Source organism: Balaenoptera musculus, chromosome 14 (assembly GCF_009873245.2).
Source record: "Balaenoptera musculus isolate JJ_BM4_2016_0621 chromosome 14, mBalMus1.pri.v3, whole genome shotgun sequence".
Taxonomy (NCBI): Eukaryota; Metazoa; Chordata; class Mammalia; order Artiodactyla; family Balaenopteridae; genus Balaenoptera; species Balaenoptera musculus.
Window position 1 is genome coordinate 25213692 of NC_045798.1, and position 17502 is coordinate 25231193.

Sequence of the window (17502 nt, forward strand, 5' to 3'; positions counted from 1 at the left end):
CCTATCGTGTCTCCACACTGCAGTCTGGGTGAACTTTCTAGGACATGAATCTGACCATACCCCCCGCTGCCTAGAATCCTTCAAGGCTTCTCATTGCTCTCGGGTTAAGACCAACGTTTTCTGTGAGGCCTGCAAGGGCTTGAGGTCTGAGCCCAGATGACATCTCCCGCCTTGTCCTGTACTGCGCTCCCTGCTCTCTGTCACATTCACCGGCACGCCTCTCCCCCTGAGGGCCCCCGGCTCCCAGAGGAATGAGGTCTGCCTGCTGCCCACCACCAAACCCCAGTCTGCCATCTCAGGCTCAGCGGCCACACATGCGCTATGTGTTAGCTTGTCATCTCCCCCGTCCCCGACTCCCCCCAGCAAGGACACAGATCCCATCAGTGCGTTTGCCGCCATATAGCATGGTACCCAGCACACGGTAGCTGCTCAGGACACTTGAGGAACACATGAACGAATGAACACACAAATGAATGAAAGCTCACCCAGGCACATGCACAGACGTTTCTGCACTCAGACTCCCCCACCCTGCTGTGCAGGCCTTGTCAGGGCTTTGACAAAGACAGATTCTAACCCCAGCTGGACTCAGCACCCCGCCCCCCCCTTGCTCCCTCACCTTCAGCTTCAGTGCCTTTCTTCTCAAAGGCGGCACAGAGGCGCTCGAGCACCACGCCGTCCCCGGAACCCTCCACCCGGACCTCCTCATCCAGGACCCAGAAGAGGCCCCTGGCGTCCTCAGTACCTCCTCCGGCTGGCAAGCGGACCTGGCAGGAGATCAGGATACACTGAGGAGTCCTGATCCCCTGATGGAGGCCAGGCCCAGGTTTCTCTTCCCACCCGTGGGAGTCGGGGGACCTGCCTCCCAGGCACCACAGGCCTAGATCCACACTCCCTACACCCCACACTCCCACTCACTGCAAGACTCTCAGTGTCGAAGCCACAAAACTAACAATCTCTTGGATACCAGGGGTCCAGATCCTGCCTCTGTCTTCATTTCCAGGGTGACCTTGGGCAACTTAACTGCACCTCTCTGAGCCTCATTTTTCCTCTTTTGCAAGATGGAGACTGGTAATCCTTTCCTCCGAGGGCTGTCGTGAGGGTTTAATAAGGGCAAGCACTCTGTAAACTACACATCTCTGGCTCCACACAGGCAGCTGGTCTACTCGTGCACAGCCAAACATGAAAGGATTAATCCCATCCGCATCACTTCCTCTTAGAAGTCTTAGTATTTTTTTAAACTAAAATCTTGAGGGAAAAAAAAAAAGTTCCCAAAGCATGTCTTAGAGAAGGTGAAGTTGGTTCAGCGGCACAGACGCGGAATTCTAAATCTAGCCACCAGCGTCAGAGACCATCCAGGCGACCCTGACGCTTTGCATACAGGAAACTGAAAGAGGTCCGGAGAGTCTGCGGGACTTATCCGAGGGCCCACAGTGGGCTGACACATCTGAAAATGGTGCCAAGTGGTTAAAGTGGGAATGTGATGCATATGATGGCCAACGGTCACAGTGTGCCTGGGGCCAGGGGCTTCCCAGGACGTAAGGATTTCAGTGCTGAGGCCAGCAAAGTCCCTGGCAAACCAGCACAGTTGGTCACCCTAATTCAGGAATATTAGTCCACACCCCACTGAGAGGGGTCCAGAGAGGGGAAGGGGCACGTACAGGGTCACATAGAGAGGCCCAGGGGCAGAAGTGGACCTGGATCCCAGGTATCCTGAATCTTCACCTTGGCCTTATTTGCTGGGGTTGAAACCTACAGTCAGCCCATCCCCAGAAGGTAGCTGTTCCAGCCACTGCCCAGGGGTCCCGGGGATACCATGGTCCTTCCCTCCTTGCACTGCCCGGGTGGTCCCTTCAGGCCTGCCCCTCCCAGGTGAGGAAGCAGGACAGGGACGGGGAACCAGCCCGAGAGGTGCCAGCAAGAAGCAGCAGCAGCAGGTGTGAAGGGCCAGCTGGGCTCACAGACTGAGAGAGCTTTGCAGGGGCAGGTACAGCCCGCTGTGAGCCCAGAGAAGCCAAGGGACCAGGACAAGGTGTCCAAGTGCAGGAGAAACGCAACCTGCGGGACACCTACTGTGTGCCACACACCCTGCAGGGGCTTTACGTGCCACATACCACGGGCGTTCACAACAACCCAAGGGATACCATCTATCGTTCCCACTTGGGTGATGAGGAAGCTGAGGCTTGGAGAGGTTAAGTGACGTGCCCAAGGTCACCAAGATCGGACCGGAGCCCAGCAAGTTCCATGGCCCAAGCACTTTCACACCAAGATGCGCAATGGCCGAGGGCAGCTCTGGGAGACGGTTGAGCATAGGTGCAGATCTGGGGTCAGCACAGTGGGGTCTGGGGCTGGGGAAAGGGAGATAAAGACTCAGGTATTCCCCAAACTAAAGCCTGTCTGCCTCCAAGGAGCTCAAGAGCCTGGATCCACCATCACCCCCGCTCTCCATCCCCCAGGGGCCCCTACTGTCCCGGTCTCTGCTGGGCACAGCACCTTCGTCTGAACACCCCATCTTTCCAGGTGACAGTGGCTGGAGACCACTGGGCACCAGCCCTGGACTCCCCTTACCTCAGACCACAGCCCAGGTGTGGGTGCGTTCTAAGACGCAGACTCAGATTCTCAACCTGATGGGATATAAATATTCTTTCCCCAGGCCACACCCCCCAGACCAATCAACGCAGAATCGGGAAGTGGGTCCCAGGCGTCAGTGTTTTTAACAATCCCTCGGTCATGCTAGGTGCAGGCAGCGTTGAGATCTAGTAGCTCAAAGGCTCAAATCTGCCAGGATTTTTAAAAAGGCCGTGCGGCATCTGAGAGGCCGTGTTACCTGCGAGGGACTCTGATCCACAGTAGCCACCGTGGTCCCCAGGGACGGCTCCGGGAGGTCAAACTGCACAGGAACATCTTCCTAGAAAGTCACAGAAGTTCAGCGTTAGCTCCTTCCATGAGCTGAAGGGGAAGAAGCTTCTGAAGGAGGAAAGAAAAGTGAGGACTTTCATCATCACACTTTGGCCATTTTTTATCATTATTTTTTAATTGTGGTAAGAGTAGACGTGGCATAAAATTTAACACTTAAATCATTTTTAAGTGCATGGTTCACTAGTGTAAAGTACATTCACACTGTTGTGTAACTGTCACTACCATCCATCTCCAAAACGTTTCTCACCTTGCAAAACTGAAACTCTGCACCCATTAAACACTAACTCCCCATTTCCCTCTCCCTATTTCTGTCTATGAATCTGACTACTATAAATATCTCGTATGAACAGAATCATACAGGATTTGTCCTTTTGTGACTGGGTTATTGCACCCTTAGCATAATGTCCTCGAGGTTCATCCAGTCGTAGCATGTGTCAGAATGTCCTTCCTTTTTATGGTTGAATAATAGCCCCTTGTGTGAATAGATCACATTTCTTTATCCATTCATTCACTGATGGACACTTGGGTTGCTTCTACCTTTTGGCTATTACAAACGATACTGCTGTGAACATGGGCGTACAAATATCTCTTCAAGACCTTGCTTGAAATTCTTTTGGGTAGATACCCAGAAGTGGAATTGCTGGATCAAATGATAATTCTATTTTTAATTTTTTGAGAAAACACCATACTGTATCCCACAGCAGCTGCACCATTTTTATTGTGCACAAGGGTTCCAGCTTCTCTACATCCTCCCCAACACTTCTTACTTTTTTTAGTCTAGTGGGTGTGAAATGGTATCTCAGTGTGGTTTTGATTTGCATTTCCCTGAACTAGTGATGCTGAACATCTTTTCGTGTATTTATGGACCATCTGTATATCTTCTTTGGAGAAATATCTATTCAACTCCTTTGCCTTTTTAAAAAAATTAATTAATTAATTAATTAATTTAGGCTGTGGTGGGTCTTCGTTTCTGTGCGAGGGCTTTCTCCAGTTGCGGCGAGCAGGGGCCACTCTTCATCACGGTGCGCGGGCCTCTCACTATCGTGGCCTCTCTTGTTGCGGAGCACAGGCTCCAGACGCACAGGCTCAGCAGTTGTGGCTCACAGGCCTAGCCGCTCCGCGGCACGTGGGATCTTCCCGGACCGGGGCGTGAACCCGTGTCCCCTCCATTGGCAGGCGGACTCTTAACCACTGCGCCACCAGGGAAGCCCCCTTTGCCCATTTTTAATCGGGTTCTTTGTTTATTTGTTTTTTATCATCAACCCTTAGCCTTTGTGTGAGAAGAAAGGATACAGACCAGCATCCCAATAATATCCTGATATTGTTCCTCAGGGGGGTCAGCAATCATGGTGAGAGCTTTATCAGGAACTGATAATTCAGGGCAAACTTTTCTAATATTTACTGAGTACCTAATAAGTGCTGGGCTGAGTGCTGGGTGCTGGATACAGCAAAAAAACTATGGATAATAACAGTTGGCATATAAAAGTAACCAGAAACATCCAGATAATGCTATGCTCAAAGATGTTCATCACAGTGTTGTTTATAATGCATAAACGTGGAAATAACCCAGACGGCCAAAAGAGAGTTCAGATAGAATCAGACATAACCACAAACATGCATCCTTACTAAGAGCTGTGAATGGAGTGAGGAAATGTGAATAACATAATGCTACGAGGAAAAACACTACAAACTCGTGTGTACAGATGGATGGGAAATCCGTAGAGAAGACCATATATGGAAAAATGGCTGGTATGAGATACAGACAGTGGTAACAGTGGTTGCCTCTGGGTGGTGGGGCTAAAAGAGATTGTGTTTTCCGCTTCTTGACACTTATATGCACTTTCCAGTTTTTAAATAAAAAACATGTTTTACTTTGATCATCAGAAATAAGTGAAATATTATGGGAAAAAAAAATATGATGGCTGCTACCATATGTGGAATGCCGAATACAGATTACGCATTTTCTATCCCACTTCATCAAATGCTCCAAATAGCGCCTTTAGGCGGTACGGTAAAAATGATCGTGAAAATAACCGCCACCTCTCCCCTTCCCCGTATCCACACTCTCTGTACAGATATGGAAGTTTCTCCCATCAAAAAGTGGATGCCATTTCCCTGCCCCGTGAGTCAGGGCTCAGCCTTGGACTTGCTGTGACCAACTGAATAGAGCAGAGGTGACGTTGCCAGTTCCAAGTCTCGGTCCCAAGGGGCCCTGAGCACTCCTGCTCGCTCTCTTGGACCCCTGCCCAGCGCCACGAGAACAGCCTGAGCTAACCTGCTGGAGGACAGGGCACTCCTGGAACACAGGTGAGTCATCCTAGCCAAAGGGCTGCCTGGATCAGCTCATGGCCAGCTGACCCCCAGACACAGGGGAGAGCCAGCCAAGAGCCACCTACCCAACCTGCCTCTGACCACAGGCACATGCTCTCCCAGCCAAGACCAGAAGAGCTACCTAGGCAACCCACAGACCTGTGAGCAATAACAAAAGGTTAGTTTTTAAGCTACTATGTGTTGGGATAGTTTATTATGCAGAATTATTGCGGGAAATGGTAACTGATACAGGAGTATTGCTATTTCTATTTTACATGTGATGAAATTGAGGTTCAGAGAGGGTGAGTGACTTTCCTAAGGCCACATAGCCAATAAGTGACAGAGTTAGAGTGAGACCCCAGGTCTCAGCAATGCCCTGTGTTTAAGATTTATTCATATTGATGTTTTCATGTTTATTGCTGTGTGGGCTCCAACCAAAGAAATGACCATAATTTCAATACCCATTATCCTACTAATAAACAATATGACCATTTCTCATATTTTGCCATTAGCACTTGCTGGAGCCAAAGGGGTCCCCTTCAGGGAGGAAGGAGGGAGCAGATGCTAGGGGGCGTCTGGGGTGCTGGCGATGTTCTCTCCTTTTATCCTGGGTGGTAGCTGCAATGAGTGTGCATGGTTGGACAAATTCACTAAGCTGTACACTTCTGATTCAGGCACTCATCTGTGTAAATGTTAGAGTTCAAAAAATTTTTTTAAGTATAAGTAAAGGAGGGCAGGCAGGGACGTGCCTGTACAGGTTTCCTGGTTCACACATACAGAGTTTCTCCGGGGGGCCTCGTAGAAAGGGAACTGCATCTTCACCTTTCTTAGATGCTCCCACATTATGATCCAAAAGGTGTGCAAACCCACTATTTTCACCCACAACCGGGCACGAAGGGCATTCCACGGGGAAGATGCAAACTAACGGTTGGAGGAGGATTCAGCTTGGGTATGTGGGCGAGGAGGAAGAGGTCAGCACAAACAAGGGACAGCTGTGGGAGCGAGGCCTGCGGAACCCCAAGTTCTGGACTGTAAGGCGCAGGGGCCGTGGCTGGAGACTGGGCTGTAGAGGGAGACAGGGGAGCAGCAGAGGCCCAGGAGCCAGGCCTGGAGTTTGGGTTTTAATCATCGACGGACCAGACAGGATGAAGCTAAAACCTACCGGAGGACCAGACGACCACCCCCTCCCCTGCCCCACCCAGCCTCACGCCCTCACTGAGGCCCTGCGAAGGCCCCGCCCCAGCCCAGCCATACCTCTCGGAATCGCTCCAGCGTTGAGACAAAGGTCCGCTGGTAGAAAAGCAGCTGCAAGCGCTCGTGAGCGTAATTGTGGCACAGCTCCTCAAAGGTGGCAGCCCGGTCTTTGCCCTGGTGCCGGGGGTTCCGAAAGCCTGGAGAGTCCACCACCATGATGGAGGCCATGGAGAGGTGGTGGGAGGAGAAGGATCTGGGGGGAAAGGAGAGGGGCCCCGAGAGGACATGGACTCTTAGAACCCCGCTGGTCCAAGCCTCCCGCACCCCTGCATCGCAGAGATGGAGAAACCGGAGCAGCATGCTGGGCGGGTCTGCAGATCCAGCAGATCTCACCACTTGCAGGCTGTGTGACCTTGGGAAAGTTACTTAACCTCTCTGAGCATGGGTTTCCCCCACTGTTAAATGGTGGTAGGGGTGAGTAGGATGACCCCAGGGGCTGCAGTAAGAAGAGAAGGAGTTGAAGTATGGAAAGTGCCTCCCATGGACACCACAGGCCTTCAGGAAACGTGCTCTCTCTACCAGGCCCAGAGTGGAGAAATGACTTGCTTAAAGTCGCACCACAAATCGACTATAAAGTTAGGACTAGAGTCTCCTTTTCTTGCTTAGTGACACGCTGCTATAGAAAAGCAATTTTGTTCAGTGCCTGCCTCAGTTTACAAAGATCTCTCAAGCCATCACCTCCTTGGAGCCTCTTGACAAATCTATCAGGGGGACAGAGAAGGGATTATTCACATCAAAAAGCAGGAGTTAAGAGACTCTGGAGAAAGTCACATGTGGGCTCCAACCCTCGCTCAGCCACGGAGGGGCTGTGTGTCTTGGGAGAGTTGCCTGACCTCTCTGAAACTCAGCTGTGAAAGGGCTAATGACGGAGATGAACTTAGAAGGCCGTTGGGAGGGTTGGATGTGGTAAGACATCCACGGCTCTGAACGTGGCAAAGCGGTAAGTGTTTTCTGCTATTATTATCATTAGCATGACCAGCTATACACTTTGGAGGGCCCTTAGTTTGAACCTGAGCTCTTTGCTGTTACTTGCTGAGGTTTTCCATCTGTAAAATGGGGCCAATAAGATCAGCCACCACATAGACATGCATGAAGATTAAATCAGTTAATGTTCAGAAAGCCAGACGCCTGCGAGGTGCTCATAAACGTGAGCACAGTGGGTATCGTTCTCACCGATACACCCACTTCATGGAGGCAGGCTCCCAGAGCCAACCAGGAAGAAGCCGCCCTCCACTGGCAGCTCACCAATCAATACTTCTTCCCCTAAGCACGCACGATCCCCCTGGTTTCTAGATAATGTGTCTGTGGTCTCAGAGGGTAATTACTCCAGCAGCAAGAGAGGGAGCCGATTCTGTGTCTGTGGAGAACCCCACGTGCACTGTTGCTACACGCCAGCCTCATCCCCTTAACAGGATGTCAGAAGCCTAATTACGCCTCCTGCTTTCACAGAGGAGGGAGGGAAGCCCTTGGCCCAGCTCTGGTTTGGCCTCACTGGAACTGCTTAAAGATTCCCCAGGGCTCAGCAGCACTCAGCACGGTAGAGGACAGAGGCTCCCGGCCGTACTACCTGCAGATACCTGCAGTATTTTATGATCACGATTAGGAAGAGTTGTTTACAGACACTACTTCTTTTTTTACTTTATTGTTTAATTTTTTAGTGATTTCTTTTAATCCTTGCAGTGACCCTGAAGGAAAGAGCCATTTTTACAGATGCAGAAGGGGAGGTCAGAGAGGTGAACTGATTCGCCAAAGTCACACAGCCCACGGGTGGCCAAGGTGGAATTTAAACCCAGCACCATAAGACATGGCTCAACAACCCCCTCTCCGGCTCAACAAAACTCCACTCTGCTAATCTCCCCGGGCTTGGGCTCATTCATACACTGCAAAGAGGCCGCCTCTGTAACCGGGAGAAGGTTGCCATTACCTGTTGATGAGCGAGACCACGGCGGCAAAGACCTCTTGGTACAGGCCCGAGGCCATGCCCTCCACACACTCCACTCCTGTCATCTTGAGCCCTACAGTGGGGAAGAGTGGGGGGTTGGCACCCCGTGGTCAGGACCTTGCCTGGGGCCGAGGACGTCGCTCCAATGCCATCACTACTGGCCTTAGCGCATCTTCCCCCAACACGCACACACACGTCCCCCTACTACTGAAATTACTTACGTTCTTAGGACCAAGTTCAAGTGTCTTACCAAGTCTTCCAGGGTCCTGTGTAACCTGGCCCTACCTCCCTAACCTCCATTGTGATCTCCTGCTCAACCCTCAGGGCTCAACCCAATGTCACCTCCTCAGGGAAGCCTGCCTTGACCATCACCACCAACCCATTAAGCCAATTCCAAGGTCTACCTTGCTTTTTTGAAAATTTTATTTATTTTTCAAACTGAAGTAATGATTGACATACCAAAAAACCTGTACATTTTTAATGTATACATCCTGATGAGCTTGAAGTATACACCCATGACACCATCACCATAAACACACCACAAACATAACCATCACCTCTAAAAGTTTCTTTCCTCCCTCTTTGTGTGTGCGTGTGTGTGTGTGCGCGCGTGCGTTTGTATGCGTGCACATGAGATAGGAACTTTTAACATAAGATTAACAAATTTTTAAGTATAGAATACGGTCTTGTTAACTATAGGGACTTTGCTGTACAATAGAGATATTCATCTACTGATCATTTTATTCATCTACCCTCTAGGATTTATTCATCTTCAATAAATAAAACTATGTGCCCTTTGATCAAAATGTCCCATTTCCCCCTCCCTCCACCACCCTGGTAACCACCATTCTACTCTCTGCCTCTATGAGTTTGACTTTTTGAGATTTCTGATGTGAGTAGTATATTATTCAATAGTAAAAAAAAAAAAAAGAAGGAAATCCTGCCATTTGCTACAACACGGAGGATGAACCTGGAGGACGTCATGCTAAGTGAAGTAAACCGGACACAGGAGGACAGATCTACCCTGATTGTACAGCACTGACCACAGCACATCTGTACTTTGTGGTTATTTCGTTAACCTGCGTCTCCCCCACCCACCACCCAGGCAGGGAGCGCCCTGAGGATGAGGACTACCTCTGGGTTTGCTGGCTCCAAATCCCCAATTCCTGACACATAGCAGTTGCTCAGTAAATATCTGTTGTTCCCTCTTTCTAGAGGGAAATTTGTCAATTTTATAGTAGAAGCCATAACATGATCATATACTTGGACTTAATAACTTCACTCTTAGGATTTTATTCTAATGAAATAATTCAGAGAAACAAAGATTTCTAAGTATGTATGGTCTCCCAATTGTTGCTTAAATTGGCAAAAAAAAATCACTTTTTTGAGACAACCTGAACATCCAACAATAGGAAATGGGTTAGATAATTTGTAGTCCATCCATACAAAGGAATATTTAAAGTCAGGTCTAGAAGAATATTGAATGAGATGGAAAAGTGCCTGCCTATAGTGTTAGGAGGAATAAAAAAAGCTTAGAAAATGATTATAATGGCGGCCCCAATTTTGTACAAACATACACACTGGTCCCATTAGAACAGCCAGCCTTGATTAGGGGTCACTGAGCAAAGCGGGATAAGGAGTGGAGGGCTCAGATCACAAATATTGACCCTTAGGTTTTGGTTCCATCCACAGAATTGGAAACACAATTTCCAAATCTACACGCACTAGTGCCTAGAGAAACAGTTCTGCTTGCACATTCCAGGCAGCCCACTGCAACCCCAAAGCATTTCCCGTCCCTGCTTTAACTCTGCCCCCAACCTGGGTCGTTGCTAGGCAACCCAGCATCCCAGCATCTCTCATAAGCTTGCCGGTCCCCTGCCTGCTTAACGTCTACCCTTGAGACCTCAGCCTGAGAGGGTGACTCAGCTTCACCAAGCAGCGTGTGCATGCATCTGTGCTCGTGTGTGCGTGTGTGCATATGTGCATTGTGTGCATGTGATGGTGCACGCACATGCATGTGTGCCCATGCCTGTGCATGGTATGTGTGTGTGCCTGTGTCCGAGAGGAGCTGTAACCATTAAGCAGACCCCAGCTTACACCAGGGCACAGACCTGGAAGGCAGTGGAGTCTCAGTGACATCAGCCGTCAAGCTGAAGTCCCTGGCAGGTGGAGCAGCCACGGGAATCCGAGGGGCCTCTAAGAGATGGACCCCAAAACCACAGTTCCAAACACTGCTACCCACTAAGCCCAGACTCTGTGGTCTCTGGGAGAGCTACTCTTAGAGAGTTTTCAGTGAACCCTGGGGCTCCAACGGGTCCCTCCGCCCTCACCTTCTGCAGCCAAAGCATCTGGCTGCAGAGGCTGCGGACTTGGCACTCAGCAGACCTCACTCTAGCAGGTGCAGTACAAAGCTCCTGTTTTCCCCCCAGGTCTTTTCAAGCACTCCCATTCCTCCTGCTGCTCAGGCCAAAGTCCTAGAAGGTGTCCTGGCCCCACGCTTCCACCTAGGGCCCATACCATCAGCTCTAACTGTAAACTAGACCTTGAACTGGTCCACCTCATCCCATCTGTTCCCACCTCCATCACCTCACCAAGGTGACTTGTACCCATTCCCACTCATTCCCTGATCTTCCTCCAGGCTGAGCTTCATGAAGAATAAAACAAATCATGCCATTCCCCTGCCTGTGTGCCTCCACGGCTTCCCTTGGTCTGAGCAGAAAACCCCTAGTTTACAGACTATTATGTGAGCTGACCCCACTGAGCTCTCCAACCTTATCTACTGTCCTCCCAGCTGGGCCAACCCTCCTGGCCTTACTTCTGTTCCTCAAAGTGGAAGGTGAGTCTTCTGTCTACAGCGTAGGGGCTCAGCAGATACAACATCCACTGGAAACGCGTTGGTCCCTTGGCACCAACCACAGCATTCCCTCTTTGCAGCACAGGGCCCCCTCCTGGGTTTCAGCAGCCTTTGACCCCTGGGCAGAGCTAACTATCTGACCATAAGCACAGTGCCAGAAGGAGCCAAGTCCATTTCCAGGGGAGTGGCTTCCCTTGCACCTAGAAGGTCTGCACACCGTAGACTCTCAGTAAATCCTCGATGGATAGTGAAAGGATGCTGGTGTGTCCCCAGGGGCTGGCCCCGCAGGGACACAGCCCACCCAGAGAGGCAGCAGTGCGGTACCTGAGCTGGCCTCCTCATCCTCCGGGCCCCGGCGGCTTGGCCCAGACGTCACTTGCTCAATGATCTGTCGCAGGTGGTGCTTGAAGGTGGCCGTGTTCAGCTCCTCATACTCGCAGCCCAGGGCCTCTGCTGCGTGGTTGGCCGACTCGAAGTGCATGAACTGCTTCCGGCCCACTGTGCAGGGGACAGAGCAGGAGGAGGGTGGTGAGGTCCCGGGCGGGTGGTGGGCGGGCGACCAAGAACACCTCGGAGAATCTCGCCACCTCCCACCCTCAGCAAGAGCCTGAACAACTGCCCAGGCCTGGGCCCCCAGCTGATGGCCCTGGGCAGGAGACGCTTTCCCAAGAGACATGTTTGTCCTATTTCCCTGCCATTTGCATTGCTCACTTTCCCAAAGCAATTAAAAATATCATGGGGGACACTCTAAACGTGGGACTGGAGAATGGTCAGTAAGAGTATGACTTACCCACCCACATACCCACTGACCTATCCAACCACCACCCCTGCCACCCACTAACCTAGCCACTCAACTACCCACCCAGCCACATATCCAACCATCTAACCACCCTCCTCTTTATTCAATACATATTTCTGGAGCTCTTACTATGGGACAGGCACTGTGTCAGCCTCTGGGAAATCGGTGATGAGCAAGACAGACAAAGTGTCTGCCCTCACGGAGCTTACAGTCTTTTGAGAGAGGGAGACAATAAACAAGTAAGCAAATAAATAAATATTTCAGGTGATGAAATTATAAAGTTATTTTTTCCCTCTAAGGAGAAAATAAAACAGGGTGACGGGGTCAAGAGAAACTGAGGGAGTGGCTATGGATGCACGGTGGTCAGAGGCGGCTCTATATGAGGATGTGATAGGTGGATTGGGGGTATGAAAGATGAGAAGGAGCTGGCCACACACAGAACCAGGGAAGCGCTTTAGAGGCAGAAGGAGGAGGTGGTGCAAAGGCCCTGAGGCAGGAATGAGCATGATGTGTTAGGGAAGTGCCAAGAAGGTCAGCGTGGCTGGGATGTAAGCGGGGAGGGGAGTAACCAGACGAGGTTGGAGAAGCAATGGGGAACCTCTCTGTGGACTATTATAATGCCACTTAATATCAGCAACAAAGACCGTACAACATGGTCAATTCTTATATTCAAAATGTTAAATGAAATGGGCTAGAAAATCACGCCACAGTATGACATCAATTGTGTAAATCACTCTAAACTACTATTAAAAAAAATAACAAAAAGGAAATATATCCCAATACGAACAATCACAGGGTAGGGGAATTTTTTATTTTCCAAACTTTCTGCAGTGGTTCTGCACTAACTTTGTAATCCAAATTTTAAAAAATAATGACTTATTAAAGCAAACACTAGTTCCATCCTTAAGTAATTTTCTCCCAACTCCTATCTTCCCATAAATGTGTATCCTTCTTTGAAATAAGAATCACAGCTGCCAACAGAGATTTCTCAATCCATCAGAAAGAGATCATAAGGGCCCAATTCTTCAAACAGACATCTTAAAGAATCTGCCTGGTTTAAGAAAAATTAGGAAATTTGGAAAAAGACTTTATCTGGGGCCTTGACAATACCCAGGAAGAAGGAGCTCTGGCCACTACTTATCGAGTCCTCCTACATGCCAGTTATTCAGCACTGATTATCTCAAGAACAGCATTTTATTACCTCCATTTTAGAGACTGAATCTCAGCTTTATCAGAGAGGTTACATGGCTAGTAAAAAAGTCCTGCCACTTTATTTTTATTTTTTTAAATTAATTAATTTTTTTTTTTTGGCTGCATTGGGTCTTCGTTGCTGCGCGCAGGCTTTCTCTAGTTGCGGTGAGCAGGGCCTACTCTTCGTTGCGGTGCTTGGACTTCTCATTGCAGTGGCTTCTCTTGTTGCGGAGCATGGGCTTTAGGTGCATGGGCTTCAGTAGCTGCAACATATGAGTTCAGTAGTTGCGGCACGCGGGCCCTAGAGCATGCAGGCTTCAGGAGTTGCGGCACGTGGGCCCTACAGTGCGTGGGCTTCAGTAATTGTGGCTCACGGGCTCTAGAGCGCATGCTCAGTAGTTGTGACGCATGGGCTTAGTTGCTCTGCAGCATGTGGGATCTTCCCGGACCAGGGATCGAACCCATGTCCCCTGCATTGGCAGGCGGATTCTTAACCACTGAGCCACCAGGAAAGTCCCCTGCCACTTTAAAAAATGGTGAAGAAGGTAACGATGGTGGTGATGACGTGGTGATGATGGTGGAGGTGATAGTGGAGATGATGAGATGATGATGATGACGGTGGTGATGGTGATGATAGCAGTTACCACTCACTGACCCCATTTTATTCAACATGTCATCTTTGTTCAGCTCATGGCTTTTGGAGTCAGAAAGCCTGTCTTGGAGTTCCAGGTGTGACACAGAAAAAAACTCAATACATGCAAGTTGTAATTACTTATTATTATTATTATTACTATTACTGAATCTTCACAAAGGTCCTCGAAAGCAGTATTATTCCCATTTTACAGATGAGAAAACTGATTCGGAAAACTCACCAGAAATCAGGCTAAGTGGAAGAACTATTTCCCCAAAATCAATCCTTCCAATGTCACCTTTAGGAAATTTGTCAAATCCTTGTGTCCCTAGATAGGACTTTCTTTTAAATGGACTCACTAATCTTTTTCACGTACATAAATACCTTGTGAAAGGAAATGTTATAGCACTAACTTAAACAAGAACCCATTTGTTGAAGGAGGTCATTGAGAGGATATGACCACCAGGTGACCTGCGAGCTGGCCCTGGGCAATTAGAAACTCCTCACGCCCTCCCCTGCCCTTGGAATATACATCCAGCCCCTCCCCCACTCCCACGGTGGGAGCTGTTACAAGGACACAGCCTTGAGAGAGCGGGGTGTTACTGAGACCATCCAGAAGGTCTCCGTGACTGAGCCCAGTTCCGGCCTCTATAAACTTTAAGACTCTGGCGGGAGGGGGTGGAGACCTACCCTTCTTGCAGCATCCAAGACAAGCCCTGTATGTCAGTTCCCTTGCATATTACACCTGCCACCCACCCATCTGGAGTGGCTGCCTCTTTCTTCAGTCTCTCCCTGCTCTCCACCACAGTGGGGGCCAGTTTCTGAACCAACACTGTTATCACTTGTCACAAATAGAAAGTAGAAATAAATACAATATGCGTACAGAAATACCATTAGATTCTAATTAGATACAGTTACCTGGGAGTCTGAGGTCTGCTTTCTCTTTGTTGAAAAAGGGAGATTAGCAAGTATTACAGAGAGGAGTTAAAGGCTACTAGCCCTGAATGAGATTTCCTTCTTCCTGTGATGGGGTTGAAAGTGAATTAAACAGGAGATGACTGTCTAGGTGGGCAACGTCCTGCCCCTCTCCTGCCCCGTCACCTTCACTGCCACCCTCTGAAACAGTCTCCCACACTCTGCCCACAGTGACCTATAGCCTCGCTGAGCTGGGGAGAGCTCATGTGGATTTTTCCCAGCCTCGTAGCCCACCCCATAGGGGATCACACACTCTATCAGGATGCTTTCTTGCCATACAGCAGGAGGCGAGGAGGCTGTGCCCAGAATGATCCCAACGCCAAGTGCAGAGATCATTTCAGGCATGTGCGTTTGGCTGCACCCGTGCTGCTGGTCACTGGTGGGAAACAGGACCCCGTAGCAGGCAGGCCCAGGGTTCGGCTCTGCGATGGGCTTTCGTGCACACCATCTAGGAATCCTCTGCCTCTTCTTCTGCAAACATCACACAAGGATATGTGATGGTGACCCACAGGAAATGCTCCCTGGTGCCCCACCCGTCACCTATCCTCTGTCTCACCCATCCAAGAAAAAGAATCAGAACGCAAACGCCCAACAGTATTACAAAGGCAACCTTAACATCACAGCATCAGACAGCAGCACCTACAGTACCCCTTCCCAGGGCCAGGCACTGGGCTTGAGCACTGGACACCGCTGCCTCATTTAACCCTCACTGCAGCCCTACGAGGTCAATGCTAATATCGCCCCTTGACTTATGAGAACACTGAGCCGCAGAGAGGGTGACCTTCCAAGGTCATGCAGCTGGTAAGTGGCAGAGGCAGGATCTGAACTCAAGCCTTCTCACTCCAGCTCTCAATATGCTAACCATGGGCCCGTGCAGAGGATCTTTCTCTCATAAGGGGGTATTGTTCTGAAACCAGAGTCTAAGGTGAAACACCAAGTACCCTTAAAATTACCCTTGAGGATCTCTTAAATTGTACAGTACTGTAGCATATTTCCCTAAGTCCAACACTGCCAGCTTCCCCTCCAGTGGAACACCAAAGGAAATGGGTGGCTTGCCTTTAGGGCCCATGACATATGAAAAAATATGTATCTGTAACCACTGGCCTCACATTTGCCTTTGCATGGCTGGATTTACATAAATACAATGCATGTCTGATAAGACCGCCCACTCTTGAAACAGTTCTATATTAAAGAACTACTTGCAAATACCAGTTCTATTATTATGCTCAGTAGCAAATGGCCCATGCACCTCGCCATGGCCTGGAGGATGCACACCTGGACACATCTATATGGAGCGGGAGGACGCTTGTATGACCTTGGCTGATCTCCTAACTGCCTTGCGAGGTCTGCAGGCTGAATACTGTTAGGCCTGATTTATAGTAGAGGCCACCAAGACCCAGAAAGGGACACCGCCCTGCCTTGAGTCACACAGCTGGTAAACGGCTGAGCTAGAACTTGAGTCTAGGTCCCCGGACCCCCAGGTCATGGCATGGGGTTAAGGGCGGCTCTGGTACTCCCAATATCCCACGTTAGACCCAGCTTGAGCACACACGTGGGCTGTAGGTCAGGTCAAAAGGAAACAGGGGCAGACTTCACAAGGCAACAGGGTGGGCGGACCAGAGCAGGGCTGTTGCTTCTCCACAGTACCCCCTGGTGCTCACTGTGCGCCCTACAGCTGAGGGCCTTCTCTCTTACTGGCATTTGCTGAAGAACAGGGCATGGGAGGATGTGGCACGGATTAACATTCCCGGCCTTCAAGCAGAGAAGAAGGTAAGGCCCTCCGAGTGCGATAACTCGGGTGCGTGCTCTATGCTGCCCCCCAGAGGTCCCTAGTGGGATGGAGCCCCAGTTGCCCATGGCGGCAGCTGGTTTTGGTGACACTCTTTTTGGCTGCCTTCTGTCCCTACTTTCCTTCCTCACGATCCTCCCAGGACTTCCTGGAATCACCTCCTACATGAAAGTCTACCCCTTGAACCCTTGTCTCAGCAGCTGCACCCATTTAAAGTGCCAAGGCTCAGAGAGGGCCTCAGAAGGTTCTCTGAAAGGGAGCCAAGTTCTTGGCACGCTGCTCTGTTGTGTGTGCGCCTTTGTCTATCATTCAGAAGCCATCTGCACATCTGAGGTGAGGCCTGGCCCCAGCCAATGTGCTACCAAGGGCAGGGCTGAGTCAGAAACTCCCCGGGTGGCCAAAGGGATATGGAGCGGGGCACAGAAACCACACGGCTGGGGCTCAGAGTTTCCCAAAGGGGCTCCTCATAGCGGTTGTTCCATGGAACGTTCATCAGCGTCACGGGGGAAAAATGAATTCTGCATTATACCAATGTGGGCATCGCTTTGGTGAAACAAGTTTCTTAACTTTGGGCCATCTCAGAGCCTTTAAAGTATTATCATATAAAGCTCCAAGAAGGGGATGTTCTGTTCAGACTTATTTGGCCTTGGAATGCTTTTATAGAGTATCTTGATCTAATGTCCCAGGAGACACCGGTTTAGGAAATACTGGCTTAGCTCAGAGAGCCCTCGATTAACCAGGTGACTGTGGGCAAACTGCTTTACCTGAGTCACTTGCCCAAGATCACTCTGCCGGTAAGAGGCAGGCAGGGATTTGAATAGAAGAATGAATAAAGGAGGAA

The 17502-nt window shown here is 49.9% G+C and overlaps 1 protein-coding gene across 1 annotated transcript in view; it reads right to left on the reverse strand.

Moving 5' to 3' along the window:
- Window positions 1-17502, reverse strand: part of MYO18B (myosin XVIIIB) — a 220840-nt gene that overhangs the window by 162624 nt on the left and 40714 nt on the right. Inside the window, exons 6-10 of the mRNA XM_036823428.1 lie at window positions 11601-11774; window positions 8405-8495; window positions 6481-6673; window positions 2825-2905; window positions 617-764 (exon numbers count right to left, since the gene is read on the reverse strand). Of these exons, the coding sequence (XP_036679323.1) occupies window positions 617-764; window positions 2825-2905; window positions 6481-6673; window positions 8405-8495; window positions 11601-11774 (687 nt within the window). The remainder of the gene's footprint in view (window positions 1-616; window positions 765-2824; window positions 2906-6480; window positions 6674-8404; window positions 8496-11600; window positions 11775-17502) is intronic.